The 17,383-nt window shown below is 38.5% G+C and overlaps 1 protein-coding gene across 1 annotated transcript in view; it reads right to left on the reverse strand.

Annotated features, from left to right (window-relative positions):
- The window catches only part of INVS (inversin), a 238,392-nt gene that overhangs the window by 74,833 nt on the left and 146,176 nt on the right, over positions 1 to 17,383 (reverse strand). The window contains 1 exon segment of the mRNA XM_006864745.1: positions 1,360 to 1,533. Coding sequence (XP_006864807.1) covers positions 1,360 to 1,533 — 174 coding nt within the window.

The raw sequence follows: 17,383 nt of genomic DNA on the forward strand, positions 1-17,383 counted from the left end.
ATTAGATTTCCGTGTATTCCACACACTGAGGTCCACATGTACACCATGGGTGACCCTGCTGTTATTTTAAATACCAGTGGCATAGCTTCCAGAATCAAATGAGAGGTGCATTTGTTATATACTTTACATTTGTTATGTCATTTATTCCTAAATGGTCTTATTATACCCTTTTGCCTAAGAGAAAATTGAGTAATTTGCCTAAGGACACAGAATTACTAGGTGGTAGCTTCAGCACTTAAAACCCAAGGAGTTTGATACCAAAGCCCAGGTCATTGTTTATACAGTACCTTGCTTTGGGCATCTGGCTACTGTGAACCTAACCATCTGTAATCACTATCAGAAGCCAGTGAGTTAATTCTGACTCATAGTGGCCCTAAAGGACAGAGTAGAACTGCTCTATAGAATATCAGAGACTGGAAATCTTTATGGGAGCAGAGAGCCTCATCTTTCTAATGAAGAGTGGAAGGTGGGGTTGAACTGCTGAATTTGGGGTTAGCAGCCCAGCCCTTAACTCAAATGTGTCACCAGGGCTCCTTTAAGTACGACAATTAACTATCAAATACTGGGTTTTGATCATTTGAGTCCTGGTGTGGCACTGTGGGATAAAGCACTGACCACAAGGTTGGTGGTTCAAACTCAATTAGCTGTTCCTTGGAAACCCTATACAGGGTTGCTATGAGTTGGAACCAGCTCAACGGCACTTAACAACAACTGGGTTTTAGGGTCTGAATATCTGGATTTGAATTCTAGTTATGCCACTTAAATTTTGTGTAAAAGTTTAATCATCCTCAGCTTCAATTTCCCATCTGTGAAAAAGGAGATGAAGTGACCTATCACATATAGTTATGAGGATAATTTTTTAAAAATTCATTTTCTTTATTGTATATAATATAATTTAAAAAATATAATCAATTTTTGCTGTTGAAAGTGCTTCACGATATAAGAAAACCAAAATGAAAGAAAGAAATCTCCAGAAATCTCAATACCCAGAGGTAATCACTGTAAAGTTTTGGTATACAGGTAGCCCTTGAATAACTTGGGTTTGAGTCCAGCAGGTCCACTTATGTGCACATTTTGTTTTTTTCCTGTTACTATGGTGGTGAATTCAAAAGTCAGGAGTATCCGATTAAAACACCATGTGACTTCCATCTTCTGATGAGTAATTCATCTCTGCCTCTCACCCTTCTATCTTATGAGGATAACCTTTAAAAAATTACTTTCCCAGAATGTAGACTTGGAATTGTTCTATCATTTGTATGGGTAGTAATTTAGGCCTTCTTCCTTGAGATTTCACATTATAAAAGGAAGCAAAGAGAAATATTCTTTCTTTTATTTGCCTTCAATTTGACAATCTATTACCTTGTTTTTATCCTGTGTATCCACTTCTCCTGGTGCCATAAACTTCAGCAGAAGTGCCAAACACTTGGGGCTCTTGTGCCTGGTAGTTAAGTGCAAAGGAGTCATCTCTTCCAGGTCCTTTTGCATCCAGTTTGCTCTGCGTGCGAGTAGGAGTTTCATGAAACGATAATTTCCCTAAATAAAATACAAGAGATGGTAAGAAGAAATTTAGTTTGGGGTTTAAAAAAAAAAAAGTAAACTATTTTAAGTATTTTCGTTATTCTGCCAATTACATTCAGAGTAATTAATAAGAGGAAGAATACTTATGATTACAGTAGATGTCAGTCATTCTGTTTCATGCTTTCTTTCACTCATTTTCTCTCCACATTTAGTTTATAAGGTTAATACAGTATTGATGGCTAATCATATAGGTTGCTGTTAAATGCCCCAAAGTCAGTTCTGACTCATAGTGATCCTTGGTAAAGCATTTCCATGGAGTGGCTGGTGGATTTGAATCACCAGCCTTGCAATTCAAAGTAACCTTGTGGTCCACTGCTTATTCTACAGCACCACACCAGGAATCGTCTGTCTATTGCACAATATTTCATTGTGCTAAAGAACCACGTTTGATTTAACCATTCTATTGTGAAATATTTAGACTGTCTCCAGTATTTTGCTTTTGTAGAATATGCAGCAATGTACACCTTTTTTCACATAATTTTTCTTTAATTTTTTTCATACGAATAAATTATCAGAAACTAAATTACTGAATCAAATGAGAATGAACATTTTATAGTTTCTGATGTATTTTCCAAACTGTTAATATAGTTGCAGCAACGTGCAAGGGAAATAGTTCCAGCAACTTCTGGCCCACATAGCACCTATTATTTGTTGTGTAGTTCAAAGTTGAAGAACCTTGTGAAATAAGCAGAGATGTTCAATTCCTATTTACAGGGAGGGAACTGAGATTCAATGAGGTGAAACGTTTTTTACATAGTTACCTGGTTAGTAATGAAGGTCTGATTCTTTTTATTATTTTAAAGAAAGCTATTTACAGGTATAATTGTGAATGTTGTTGTTGTTAAGTGCTGTTGAGTCGATTCTGACCCATAGCAACCCTGTATACGGTTTCTAAAGAGCAGCTGGTGAACTTCAACCACCGACCTTGCAGTTCAAAGGATTTTGCAGCCTGATGCATTAACCCACAGTGCCATTCCAGGACTCCATAATTTTTAATAAGCCACTCTAATGCCAATGGAACTAGCTAGAGCAATAAGATACATAGAATGAATAAAATGTGCCTGCTTTTCACAGGGGTGGAGATAGGATTTAACTCAAGGATTGGGACAGAGATACGAAAGAATAAGCTTATTACAAAAGAGGGATCCAAAGAGTGTTCATATAAAATGGTAGTCTTGGTATAGTTTGGATGCAAACTGATAGGTACAGTAAAGAAATATTTTGTACCATTGTTCAGATTATAGACTATTCGGGAAACAGGAGCTTTCTAGTGATAAACCAATTTTTTTCTATACAGGAGATACAATGAAATAATTGATCCTGCCTTCTTCTAAATCACTTTATTCTGCCTCCTTCTAAATCACTTTATTTATTTACTCATTTAGCATGTATGTATTGTTGTTGTTGTTGTTAAGTGCTGTTGAGTCGATTCCAACCCATAGCAACCCTGTATAGGGTTTCCAAGGAACAGCTGGTGAGCTTGAACCACTGACTTTGAAGTTCAAATGGCTTTGCAGTCTGATGCAATAGCCCACAGAGCCATAAGTATCCATTATGTGTTTATTGGAGTCCTGGTGTGGTGCTGAGGATTAATGCATTGGATTGCAAAGTTGATTTGAACCACAAGGTCGGCAGTTCAAGCTCACCAGTCACTCCTTGGAAACCCTTAGCAGAGTTGCTATGGGTTGGAACCGACTTGACAACACTTCACAACAATAACAACACATGTGTTTATTAGGTCTTGAAGGTCCTTTGGCAAAAGAAATGAACAGGTGTCTGTTTCCATTGAGCACACAGTCTGGGTGGGGAATGCAAATATTGTGTGAGTAAACTGACTACAATAAATTTAAAAAATGGAATTATATAATATTGTTATTAGGTGCCTTCAAGTCAGTTCTGACTCACAACAGAAGAAAACATTGTCTGATCCCGCATCATCTTCACAACTGTTGTTATGTTTGAACCCATTGTTGCTGCCACTATATCAATCCATGTCACTGTGTGTCCTTCCTCCTCTTTTGCGCAGCCCCTCCACTTTTCTAAGTATATGTCCTTCAGGGACTGGTCCATTTTCACAAGCCCAAAGTACAAGAGACAAAGTGTCACCATCCTTGTTTCTAAAGAGCATTCTGGTTATCCTTCTATCAACACAGATTTGTTTGTTCTTCTGGCAGTCCATGATGCTTTCAGTATTCTTCTCCAACACTGTGATGCAAATGCATCAAATCTTTTACAGTCTTCCTTATTCATTGCAACTTTCACATGCATATGAGGCATTTGACTTGGGTCAGTGTACCTTAGTTCTCAAAGTGACATCATAGCTTTTGAACACTTTAAAGAGGTCTTTTGCAGAAGATTTGCCTAATGTGATACATGCCTAATATGATACAATGCTTCCATGAGCACTGATTGAGGATCCAAGCAAAGTGAAGTCTTTGGCAACTTCTTTTCTCCCTTTATTATGATGTTATGTATTGGATTAGTTGTGAGAATTTTTTGCTTTCTTTACACTGAGATGCAATCATACTGAACACTGTAGGCTTTGATCTTCATCAGGGAGTATTTCAAGTCTTCTTTGCTTCCAGCAGGCAAGGTTGTCTCATCGGCATATTGCGCAAGTTGTTAATATGAAGCTTCCTCCAATCCTGATGCCATGGGTTTCTTCATATAATTCAACTTCTTAGATTATTTGTTCAGCATATAAATTGAATAACTATGGTGAAAGGATAGAACCTTGTGCACACCTTTCCTGATTTTTAAAACATTCAGTATCCCCTTGTTCTGCTCTAATGACTGCCTCTTACTTAGTCTATGCACAGGTTCCTCATGAGCACATATTCTGGAATACCCATTCTTTACATCATTATCCATAGTTTGATCCATAAAATCTAATGCCTTTGCATAGTCAGTAAAGCACACGTAAATATCTTTGTGGTATTCTCTGTTTTTAGCCAAGATCCATCTGATATCAGCAATGATATCCTGCATCTTCTTTTGAATCTGGCTTGAATTTCAGGCAGCATTCTGTTAATGTACTGCTGCAATCAATTTTTGAATCGTCTTCAGCAAAATTTTACTTGCATGTGATATTGTTCAATGACATCTGCATTCTGTTGGTTACTTCTCTTTGGAATAGGCACAAATATGCATCTCTCCCAGTTGGTTGCTCTTTCAAATTTCTTGGCATAGATAAGTGAGTGCCTCCAGTACTGTTTCATTTTGTTGAAACATTTCCATTGGTATTCTGTCAGTGCCTGAAGCCTTGTGTTTTTGCCAGCACCTTCAGTGCAGCTTAGACTTCTTCCTTTAATACCATCAGTTCTTGATCATATTACCACACCTTGAAATAGTGGAACACTAACCAATTCTTTTTGGTACAATGATTCTGTGTATTTCTTTTGATGCTTTCTATATCATTCAATATTTTTCCCATGTTGTTGTTGTTGTTAAGTGCTGTCGAGTCGATTCCGACCCATAGCGATCCTGTACAGGATTTCCGAGGCTGTAAATCTTTATGGGAGCAGAAAGCCTCCTCTTTCTCCCACGGAACAGCTGGTAGTTTCGAACTGCTGACCTTAAGGTTCATAGCCCGATTCGTAACCACTACGCTACCAGAGCTCCTTAGGATCCTTCAATATTATAACCCAAGGTTGAATTTTTTCTTCAGTTCTTTCAGCTTGAGAAATGCTGAGCATGTTCTTCCCTTTTGGTTTTCTAATTCCAGGTCTTTGCATATTACATTATAATATTTGACTCTGTGCTCTCGAGCTGTCCTTTGAAATTTTCTGTTCAGCTCATCATTTTACTTCATCATTCTTGTCTCTTAGCTTTTCTGTGCTCAAGAGCAAGTTTCAGAGTCTCTTCTTACATCCATTTTGTTCTTGTATTTTTTTCCTCTCTTTTAAATGATCTTTTGTTTTCTTCATGTATGATGTTCTTGATATCATTCCACAACTCCTCTGGTCTTGGGTTATTATTGTGTAATTCATCAAACTTGTTCTTGAGATGTTCTCTAAATTCAGGTGGGATATACTCAAGATCATAGTTTGGCTGGCATGGAGTTGTTTTAATTTGCTTCAGTCTGTACCTGCATACAAGCAACGGATGGTCTGTTCCACAGTTGGCCTCAGCCTTGTTTTGGCTGATGGTAATGAGCTTCTCCATCATCTTTTCCCATAGATATACTCAGTTGGGTTCCTGTGTATTCCATCTGGTGAGGTTCATGTTTATAGCTGCTGTTCATATTGTTGAAAAAAGGTATTTGCAATGAATAAGTCATTGGTCTTGCACAATTCTATTATGTGACAGCCAGCACTGTTTCTATCACCAAGGCCATATTTTCCAACTACTGAGTCTTCCCCATTTTTTCTAACTTTCACATTCTAATCACCAGTAATTATCAATGTATTTGATTGCATGTTTGATCAATTTCATAGTGAAATTCTTGACAGAATTCTTCAATTTCTTCATCATTGGCTCTAGTGTTAGGTGTGTAAATCTGAATAAGAGTTGTATTAACTGGTTTCTGTGGTAGGCATACAGATACTATCCTATCACAGACAGCATTGCAATTCAAGATAGACCTTGAAATGCTCATTTTGATGATGAATGTGACATCACTGCTTTTCAATTTGTCATTCCCAGCACAGTAAACCATATGATTGGCCCATTCAAAATGGCCAATACCAGTCCATTTCATCTCACTAATACCTAGGATCAACTATCAACACTCACAGAAGCAGCAGTCAAGAAATCAAACTATGTATTGCATTAGGCATATATGCTGCACAAGACCTTTTTAAAGTGTTGAAGAGCAAAGATGTCAGCTTGAGGACTAAGGTGCACCTGACCCAAGCCATGGTATTTTCAATAACCTCATATGCATGCGAAAGCGGGACAGTGAATAAGGAAGGCTGTAGAAGAATTGATGCTTTTGAGTTATGGTGTTGGAGGAGAATGTTGGGGGTGCCATGGACTGCCAAGAGAACCAATAGATCTGTTTTGGAGGAAGTGCCGCTACAGTGATCCTTGGAGGCCAAGATGGCCAAACTTCATCTCTCATACTTCGGACATATTGTCAGGCGGGACCAGTCGCTGGAAAAGGACATCATGTTTGGTAAGGTGGAGGGTCACAGAAAAAGAGGAAGACCCCCAACGAGATGGATTGGCTAGGTGGCAGCATAGATGGACTCAAGTGTGGCAACAGTAGTGAGGTTGGCCCAGGATCGGGGAGTTTTTGTTCTGCTGTGCATAGGGTTGCTATGAGTTGGTGCCGACTCAATGGCACCTAACAACAATAATGGCTAGTGAATATGCTAGTGAATAAGGAAGACTGTAGAAGAATTGATGCATTTGAGTTAAAGTGTTGGAGGAGAATATTGAAAGTGCCACGGGCTGCCAAAAGAGCCAATAGATCCATTTTGGAAGTAGTGAAGCCAGAGTGTTTCTTGAAGGTCAGGATGGCCAAACTTTGTCTTTCATACTTTGGACATATTGTCAGGAAGGATCAGTCACTGGAGAAGGATATCATGTTTGGTAAAGTGGAGGGTCAGAGAAAAAGAGGAAGAATCCCAGCGAGATGGATTGGCCAAGTGTTAGCATCTGTAGGCTCAAGAGTAGCAATGATAGTGAGATTGGCCCAGGATTGGGCAGTGTTTCATTTTGCTGTGCATAAGATCGCTATGAGTCAGTACCGACTCGATGGCACCTAACAACAACAACAATACCTAGGATATTGATCTTTATGAGTTTCATTTGGTTTTTGACAACTTCATGAATTTTCCTAGATTCATACTTTGTACATTCCACATTCTGATTATTAATGTATGTTAGCAGCTATTTCTTCTCATTTTGAATTGTGCCCCATTAGTGACAGTCTATTGACATCATTAAGGTCAACTCTACTTTGAGGAAGCAGCTCTTCTACAGCATATTTTGAACATCTTTCAACCTGAAACGTTCTTCTTCTGGTATTATATCAGACAATGTTTCACTACTATTTATAAGGTTCTCAGTAGCTGCCCTTTCAGAAGTGGTCCCTCTTTCCTTATTCCTAGTTTTTCTGAGCCTGGAAGCTCCACCTATGCCTGTCCATCATGGGTGACCCTGCTGGTATTTAAAATACTGGTGGCATAGCTTTTAGCATCACAGCAACACGTAAGACACCATAGTACAACAAATTGACATGAGTGGTGGAATAATTGTTGTTAAGTGCTATCCAGTAGGTTCCGACTCATAGCAAACCTGTATAGGGTTTCCGAGGAGCAGCTGGTGAGCTTGAACTGCTGACCTTGCAGTCCAGCTCATTAACCCACAATGTCACACTAGGACTACGGGTTGAATAATAGGAGAATCTAATCTAATCTGAAGGGGTCCTGGTGTGGCGCTGCAGGATGATGCTCAAGGTCAGTTTGAATGGTAAAGTTGCTGTGAGTGGGAACCTACTTAATGGCACTTAACAACAACATAATCTAATCTGAAGTATTAGGGATGACTTCTTAGAGGGTTTTTTTTGTTGTTGTTGTTGTCGTTGTTGGGTTTGAACTGCCAACCTTGTGGTTCGCAGTCCACTGCTGATCCTACAGTGTCACACCTGGAGTCCTTCCTAGAGATTGTTGTTAAGTGCCGTCAAATCGATTCCAACCCATAGCGACCCTGTGTAGGGTTTCCAAGGAGCAACTGATGAGCTTGAACCACTGACCTTGCAGTTCAAACGACTTTGCAGTCTGAGGCATTAGCCCACAGCGCCACGCCAGGTACTTCCATTTAAATAAAATCCCAAAGATGACTAGCAGTGAGGGGAAGAATGGTGGAAGTGTATAACAACTAAAAACAGTAGCATAAGTAAAGACTATGAGCTGAGAAGAATTTTGGAAGTTAAAGGACTTAAAAAAGAAAACTACTGTGGTGATAGTGTAGGGGTAGACTGAAAGCTCAAACTGAAGATATGGGTATGGGCCAAACAAAGTGGATTCTCTCTGCCTCTTTTCTTCAGTGTCTATTAAGTAACCAAGTGCTGTAAAATCTACCTTCATAAATTCTTCCAGGTATCTCCTCCATTCCATTCCCACTGCCACTGCTCCTTGTTAATGGAACTCTCACCTGAACAACCAATTATTGCTAAAGTCCTAGTGTGGTGCTGTATGATAAGCACTGCACTGCTAACCACATGGTTGGCTGTTCAAACCCACCAGCCACTCCTCAGAAACCCTCTACAGGGTTGCTGTGAGTTGGAACTGACCCAACAGTACTTAACAACAACAACAAAGTCATAATGAGGCCTGGTGTAGTGCTCTAGGGTAAGTATTGGACTGGTGAATGCAAGGTCGGCAGTTTAAACCCATCAGTTATTCTTAGAAACACTATACAGGGTTGCAATGAGTCAGAACCAACATGATGGCACACAACAATGCAAAAAGTCACTTAACTGATTTCCTAGTCTCTGAAGATCACCCCTGCAATCCTCCCTGCCTATGACCATCATGTTGATCCTTGTAGCTTGAATCTGTTTTCCTGTAGCTCGTTCCCTAACTGGCTAATTTCATCTTTCAAGTCTCAGCTCAACTGATTTCTCTCAGAGAAACTATCTTGAACTACATTACCATCTAGAACTTATTTTTGTTCTACTTAGCCAAAAGAATGACCTTCTAAAGGTATGCCTATGATTGTTATTTCCTTTTAAATTACAAAACAAAAAAGGTCAGTAGATAGCCAGCATTTCTAGTATGAAATCTGAACAGCTCCAACTAGAACTCAAGTTTCTACTTCATAAACCACTAGGGCATCTTCCTGTTTTCTTAGTCCTTTCATATAATCAACTTCTGCTTTTGTTTCACTTTATTGCATCTTTGTTTTCTATTTGATATATCTTTATTATTTCTTTCTAATTCTTTGGATGTATTCTAGTTTTTCTGACATCTAGAGCTGGATGCTTAGTCCATTAGCTTTGTTTTTCTCTTTTATTTTTAATTTATTCCCTTGTATTCCACAAGTCTTGATACATAGAGTTTTTATAGTAGGTCAGTTTAAGGTATCTTATTTCTAAATTTCTTTCTCCTTTAACCCATACTAGTATATTTTAAGTGGACTTTTAGGTTTAACATTGAGGTCAGAGAATAGTTTTTATAAAATAAATTCTTTTGCATTTATTGAGATTAGCTTTGAAGTCTAGAAAGCGGTCAACTTTTGTAAATATTCCATGAATGTTTGAAATGAATGTGTATTTTCTAATTATTGTGAGCAGCATCATTTATATGGTCCATTAAGTTCATTATTGGTATAATTAAAGCCTCACTAATTTTTAATTTACTCCATCAAACTCTGAGAGAGGTGCATTAATAAATCATAATGACGTACAGATTTGTCCATTTTCCCCTGTATTGCTGTCAATTATTTGACTATAAGTATATCATTGTGTCAAACATGGTTAATTGTCTGAAAGACCGTATCCAATCCCCTTCCTCCCTTGATGCTTTCCACTGAAGATTCAGCAAAGCTAAATACTTGCTTCCCTAACTTCCCTGAAGGGTGGCCATGTAACCTAGTTCTGGTGCAGAGTACTGAGGCAGGCATCTTCTAATAAAGTGTTTACTTCCTGATAAGAAGGGACGCATGGAGCTGGTATAGCCCTTCTCTCTTTCTGCTTGGAAGGTCACCCTTTGACCATGACATAACAAACATGAAAGAAAGCTGAAAGGTCTTGAAATATTAGACCCAATATCAACATTTGAAACAAAAAATGTTTTTAACTTCACCCTCCCTCTTTGGCCATAGTGTAAGTTGACAATTATTTTCCTTCAGCAATGCCTTTTGGTTTCTATTGATGTTACACTAATCAGAAACTGTCAGCTTCTGACTACATCCAGACTCATTAATGTCCTCTTAGTTGCTCAGCACTTTCCCACCTAAAGTCTTTCATTCATGTTGATTCTTGTGCCTTGAAAACATTTTCCCACAGCTCTTTCCCTAACTGTCTCATTTCGTCCTTCAAGTCTCAGCTCAACCGATTCCTTTCAGAGAAGATAGCTTTAACTACCTTACCTAAGTAGAACTTATTTTGTTATTCGTTACTTTAGTATCTTTTCAGTTCCTTTACAGTACTTTTCTTAATTAATGTGCAGCCACATATATTTTTCATTGTTTACCCTTCCTGTGATTTTCCTCACAAACTGCTCCATGGAAGCAGAGACTATGTTTTCTTGAGTTAAGTTATGCTACTCATCGTTAACAAAATAGGTGTTTAATAAGTATTCCAAAGGTTTTTGTTTCCCTTAAAAAAAAAAAATTCTTTTTACAGTTTGTGACATTAGATCATAACAGTTAATGATCTTAATTTAAAAATATATATACAGTATTTTCTTACTTTTACTTATTAATGTTTCATTTACCTGAGCTTCATTCATAGTACATCATTTATCTGGATTATGCCTTTCCTTCAATGTTAGCACTTATGAAGGCAAGTGCTAAAATGTCCTCAAGAGGGCACTCTTCTCCAAATATCTTGCCATCTCTTCTTTGAAAAAAAAAGAGACCATGCCCAGGAAAAACAAATCTATGTGGCAGTTCATACCAAAAAATAAGGTTTGACCTTTCTGAGTATAACATTTCAAATATTGCAGAATAATTCATCACGACCTTTTAAAGATGTTCAGTCAGATAATCATTTTGATTCTGAAATCAGAGGAAAGGGGAAGAAGGGTTGTTGGGTAGGTGACTATCAAGTCACGGTCATTCACATTGTACATCATTCTGGGGATTCTATCCTATATAAGCCATGGTTTATTGTTGTTGTTAAGTACCACGGAGTCGGTTCCGACTCACCATGGTACATTCCAGTAATATGGATGGATGGATTGACTGATTGATTCATTCAATAAACATTCTTGGGCCTTGTTATAAGGCCCAAATTAATTGTAAATTATCTGTATTCTACTTTACTCATTACAAAGCTGTTTGACATCAATTTCATCTTTGTTTCTTAAGCAAGTATTATAGACTTCTGGAAAGATGTTGGACTAGGCAGATGCACTACATGGACCCTCTACAACAAAGATGTTGTTGTTAAGTGCCATCGAATCAATGTTGAATCAATAGCAACCCTGTATAGGGTTTCCAAGGAGCAGCTGGTGAGCTTAAACCACCGGTCTTGCAGTTCAAATGACTTTGCAGTCTGACGCATTCGCCCACAGCGCCACACCAGGACTCCACAACAAAGATACTAGAGACAAAATAAAACAGATATAGATGAAAGTATAGCACCCTAAACTTCAGAAGCAAGGTTAGAGAAGTGGGTGGCATGCTCACTGGGAGGAGAGACTGAGCAGAGACAGTGAGAGAGGGAGGCTCACTGGGGAATGACTGGCAGACACAGCTCCACCATCTTGTCATGAGCTTTAGCAGTGGAGGGAGGCCTGGCAGAACAGATTTGCACGTGCCAGGAAAGGTGCGATTTCTTTCCCCCAGCTCCCATGTGGCTAGATCCCGCCCTCATCCACCCTCAGTGCAGATCCTGCTCTCAGGAGTTTGAAGCTAAGCCCACCTGAACCCAGGCACCAAAGTGTCTCACCAAAGTGGCACAGCCAGACCCCACCTCAAGGTGGCTCCCAACCATGAGGCTCCAACAGGAACTCCATCTAGGGCCAGAAACTCTGCTGTCACATCCCTTCTACAACTAGCTCAGGAGCTCCCTGAATTGCAGGAGACCCCTAGATTTCTCTCCTCTGGGTCCACTAATTGTACTGTTTGTAATAACAAATATGACAACCTCACAATGCCTCAGAGACAGCAGACAATATTAGTTCACATGAAGAAACAAGAGAGAATGGCTCAAACAAATGGCCAAGATGCAGAGCCAGAAGGAGTTTCGGAGGTAGAACTAACTGAAAAAGAATTCAAAAGAATGATAATTAATTAGGTACTTTCAAAGGATTGATAGAAAGATCAAGGAAAGCAAAGTGAACACAATAAAAATTTTAGAATTCAGGGAAACACTAAAAGAACAAACTGATAAAATAAATGCAAATTTTGAAACAATACAAAACCTGCAATTACAAGTCCAGAAGGTTAATACAAAGATCTCAGAAATGGACAATACATTGAAAGGGCAAAGAAGTAAATTCCGAGCAATGTAAGCCTGAATTAGTAAGGTTGAAGAAAAATCTCTCAATACTAGTTTGCTAGAAGAACAATCAGAAAAAAGAATGAAAAAAATCCAAAGAAAGCCTAAGAGTTATGTGGGATACCATGAACACGAACAAATTACCAGTGATCAGAATTCCAGAACAGAAAGAGACAAGCACAGAGAAAATTGTTGCAGAGTTGTTGGAAGAAAACTTCCCTAACATCATGAAAGATGAGAAGATAGACACACAAGAAGCTGAATGAACATCAAATAGGATAGATCCTAAAAGAAAATCATCAAGAAATATTATAATCAAACTTTCTAAAACCAAAGACAAGGAAAGAATTCTGAGAGCAGCTTGGGAAAAACGGAAAGTTACCTACAAAGGAGAACCAGTAAGACTAAATTCTGGTTTCTCAGCAGAAACCATGCAGGCAAGAAGGTAATGGAATGACATATATAAAACAATGAAAGAAAACACTGCCATCATATATCTAGCAAAGCTGTCCCTCAAATATGACAGCGAAATGAGCATGTTTCCTGATAAACAGAGGTTGGAGGAATTTGTAATGACCAGACCAAGTTTACAAAAATATGCTAAAGTGTGTTCTTTGGACTGAGAACCAACAATAGCAGATGACAATAGGAAATTACCATATATGACAACATTTCCAAGAACTAAATCCAGACATAGAAGTATTTAAAGTAAAACAAACCTACAAGATTGAAAACATGGAACCAGAAATATCAATGTATAATGAAGTCATCTACAAAGCAAAAAGATGAAATAGTGTAGGTACAGAACTTCCAAATGGCAAGAAAGTCAAGCATATTTCAAGATTAAAAGGGGGAAAAATTAATAAATTACAGGGTAACCTCAAAAAAAAATAACACACCTGTACATCAAAATACAAAAAAAAGGAAAATAAGAAAGATTTAATAAACATTAAAACAGAAATAAAAATGACAAGAAAACCCACAAATGACCTCAGCATAGAAAATTATGAGGCACAAAGAATCCAGCAGTACCACAAAAAAACCACACAAACAATGATAATAATCAATTCATATGTATTGGTAATTACACTGAATATGGGTGGATTAAATGTACTAGTTAAGAGACAGAGAAGAGAATAGATACGAAAACTGGATCCTTCAGTGTGCTGTCTATAAGAGGTATATCAAAAAGATGGAGACAGCCTAAATGCCCATCAACAGAAGAATGGTTAAACAAACTTTGTACATACACACAATGGAATACTACAAAATGTTGAAGAATCACAATGAATCTGTGAAACACCTCACAACATGGTTGAACTTGGAGGATATTATGCTGAATGAAATTAGCCAATCACAGAAGGACAAACATTGTATGCGATCAATGTTGTAAAAATTTTTGTTTTTGTTTAAAATGGTTTTCTTGATAAAAGAAACTATCTGTGATGGCTATAAGGGGAGGGGAAGGAAAGGAAAAATTATTCACGGGCTAGTTAAACATGGGTGACAGGACAGGCAATATACAAGAGGAAGACTAGCAGAGGAAAGAAGAGATAGTGGGAGACACGGGGAGGAACGCAATGGTTAAAGTGAATAGAGTAAAGGCTACAAACTGTTGATACATGGAGAGGATTGAAACCATGTTATGAAGCAAAATAAGTGATTTGTTGAATGTAGAACTGATGATCTGTTCTATAAACCTTCACTCAATTAACAGAAAGTTAAAAAAAAGTATTATAGAAAATATTTCACAGATTACACAAACTATTGTCCTATGCTGCTTTTCTCATCTGCAGAACATGAATAATAATGTTGTTAAGCTATCAAGTTGGTTCCGACTCATAGCAACCTTATACCGGGTTTCCAAGGAGCAACTACTGGGTTTGAACCACCAACCTTGAGGTTAGCAGTTCAGTGTTTGTCCTACATTATCACACCAGGATTCTCTCTATGGTGGTGGTTAAGTGCCGTGGAGTCGGTTCCGACTCACAGCAACCCTGTACAGCATTTCCGAGGCTGTCAATCTTTATGGGAGCAGAAAGTCTCATCTTTCTCCCATGGAACAGCTGGTAGTTTCAAACTGCTGACCTTGAGGTTTGCAGCTCAATTCATAACCACTACGCTACCAGAGTTCCTTAGGACTCTCTCTATAAATAAAAAAACATATAAATGCAGTAACAGATACAAATGTGAGGTAGGCATTCTGTTATATTTCATTCTAAATCCAAATTATATTATTTACCAAAAGATAAATTACTTAGAATGCAAATAATAAAAACATAATTTGCTATTATTAATTCCAATGATATCTGTATAGTTATGTATTTATAAACTCTCAAATTTTTTTTGCTATATTAATTTTTAAAAAGACTCACTATCCTTAGGAAGTATATAGGTCATATCAAACTTTCCTGTAATGGTTGTAGACATAAAAGAGTCTTGGAAATAACTTCTATCGTGTTGGGAGAGGCGATCAGCCACGGGCCTTGAGCATTCCTATATGTTTTTACTGGGTATGTCAAGAATGCAAAGCGTGGACTGCTCTCTCCTCTGGCCATTTCTCAGGGTTAGGTTTATAGAGAACAATCTTGAGGGATACGGTAATATACCCTCTGAGACAAAGAGTTGGCTTGCTTACTACTTACGAAAAGCTAAAACTGACCCCAGTTCAGCTTCTTCACATGTCATGCAAATCCATCGTGCACAGTACACATCTGGGCCTTCTCTACAGCAAGTTCGTGGAGACAAGAAGTGGTGTAAACATAAAGGAATTCATGCTATTTGCTAGGCAATCAGTAATAAAGTTTTCTCTCTTTTTTTGTCTCTGAAGGGAAGCTTCCATCTTCCACCAGCATCTATTGGTCAGACTCATCTGATGGAGTATGAGCATCCCTGCATATTTAGCTGGATATTCCAAGAATAAGATGTCTTGACCACTCTATCTGGGCCATTTCTCAGGGTACTGTTTTCCTCAGTGATAAAGAATAGGCTTGCTTACTGCTTAATATAAAAATGATAGATTCTCAGTTAGTGTTCCTCAGCTGTGATGGAATCTCACTGCGTGTAGTTTTCATCTGGGCCGTCTGCTTTTCTGTGGTCCTTGTGAACAAGGGAAACACATGTAACTATATAGATGCTCACTTTTTTTGCTGAGTAGCGAAGTCCTTGATCTCTAACACTAGAAATTCGTGTCTACTGTCAGCATCCAACAGTAACAGGCTAACTTCTTATCTAGTATGTAGGTTAAATCAAATCACAGATTCACATATAATCTATGTTACTGTATTATAAAATGCAGAATAAGAAGTAAAAACCATGATCAGAGAAGTGGACAGGAGCTAGATGATGAACCAATGAGAGTTTAAGAAGGCAATGATATGACTAGATTTGGGGTATGTGTGTGTGTTCTTATTCTGGAGTCTGTGTGAAGAATTAAGGAGATGTTAGGTAGGGATACTAGTTAGAAGGCTATCATAGCAAACCAGATTAGAAATGTCAGGAGTTAAGTAGAAATAAGGAGACAAATTAAAGAGATATGTCAGAAGATCCTGAGTGGATATAAGATGGGGTATGATGCTAACAACTGAAAAGATGGAAGGAAAAATAGAGTTAGGGATAAAGACTATTATTTTTTTAAAAGCTTTTATTGTGAATTATGTGTTAGTTTAATGGGTTAACATTATCTTTACATTCATCCTATCATATTTTGTTTCATAGCAATGATCATAATCCCCTGCATGCATCATCAAATAATCAAAGGGTACACCCCACACACCTGCCCCCTGGCCACCAGCACACAGCCCCTCTCCTTCCATTAGTCCAGAGTCCCCCAGCCGCTACATCTGTCCACATCATCGTATCTGCCTTCATCCCTAGTGTCACTGCCTCCCAAGACAGGGTCTTGCACTTTGCTTTTTTCCCTTGATGGTTCCAGGGATCTCTGCTCTTGGACTGCAAAATCAGCCACTCCTTTCCTTTTGTTACCAAACATTTACATTTACCTTTCCAACACTCACTGTTGGAAAGTGACATCAATCATTCCATATTGAATCCCAGGAGTCTTATCCCCTTCACCTTTTGTCAACCCCTTCCAGACAGGTTGGAAACAATTCAGTGGAGATTCTACCTTTCCCTGTATCCTCTGGAGCTAGGTTCCCTATTGGAAGCTTGTAAGCCAGTCACTTCTTGCCTTTGTAGCACCCCCCATTTTGGGTAGCCATTGTCTAAGTTCCCCATCACTGTTGACACTGTGTACCATGCGGATGGGAAAGATGTGTATGCTCCTTTGTCATACTGCATCCACAAACATAAGTCAAGTTCATCCACTTGTAGTGGGTTACTCTTTTTTTTTTTTTCTTTCTCTTCTTTCTTCCCTCTAGTCATGTTCTGATCATTCAGCCATTGATGCCAGGTCAAATGGGTACTATCTGCAAGTGTGGGTGTTCTTGTGCATATCCCCTCACTTCATATCAGCTGGATGCTTCACACTCCATTCTTAGTCCTCTGCGACCATGTCCCTGCCCCTGGGCCCAGGAGTCCCCAGGTCTCATCAGTCCAGGTTACTAGGAGTCTATTGAATGTGGTCGGACTTAGTTCACAACTTCATTGCTGTTTTCCCCCCACTTCCCCTTATCAGTGACCAACATGGTCAGCAGAAGGGCCATATGCCTGCTAGTGTATTCCATTTGA

The sequence above is a fragment of the Chrysochloris asiatica genome, unplaced genomic scaffold, assembly GCF_000296735.1.
Source record: "Chrysochloris asiatica unplaced genomic scaffold, ChrAsi1.0 scaffold00069, whole genome shotgun sequence".
NCBI lineage: Eukaryota > Metazoa > Chordata > Mammalia > Afrosoricida > Chrysochloridae > Chrysochloris > Chrysochloris asiatica.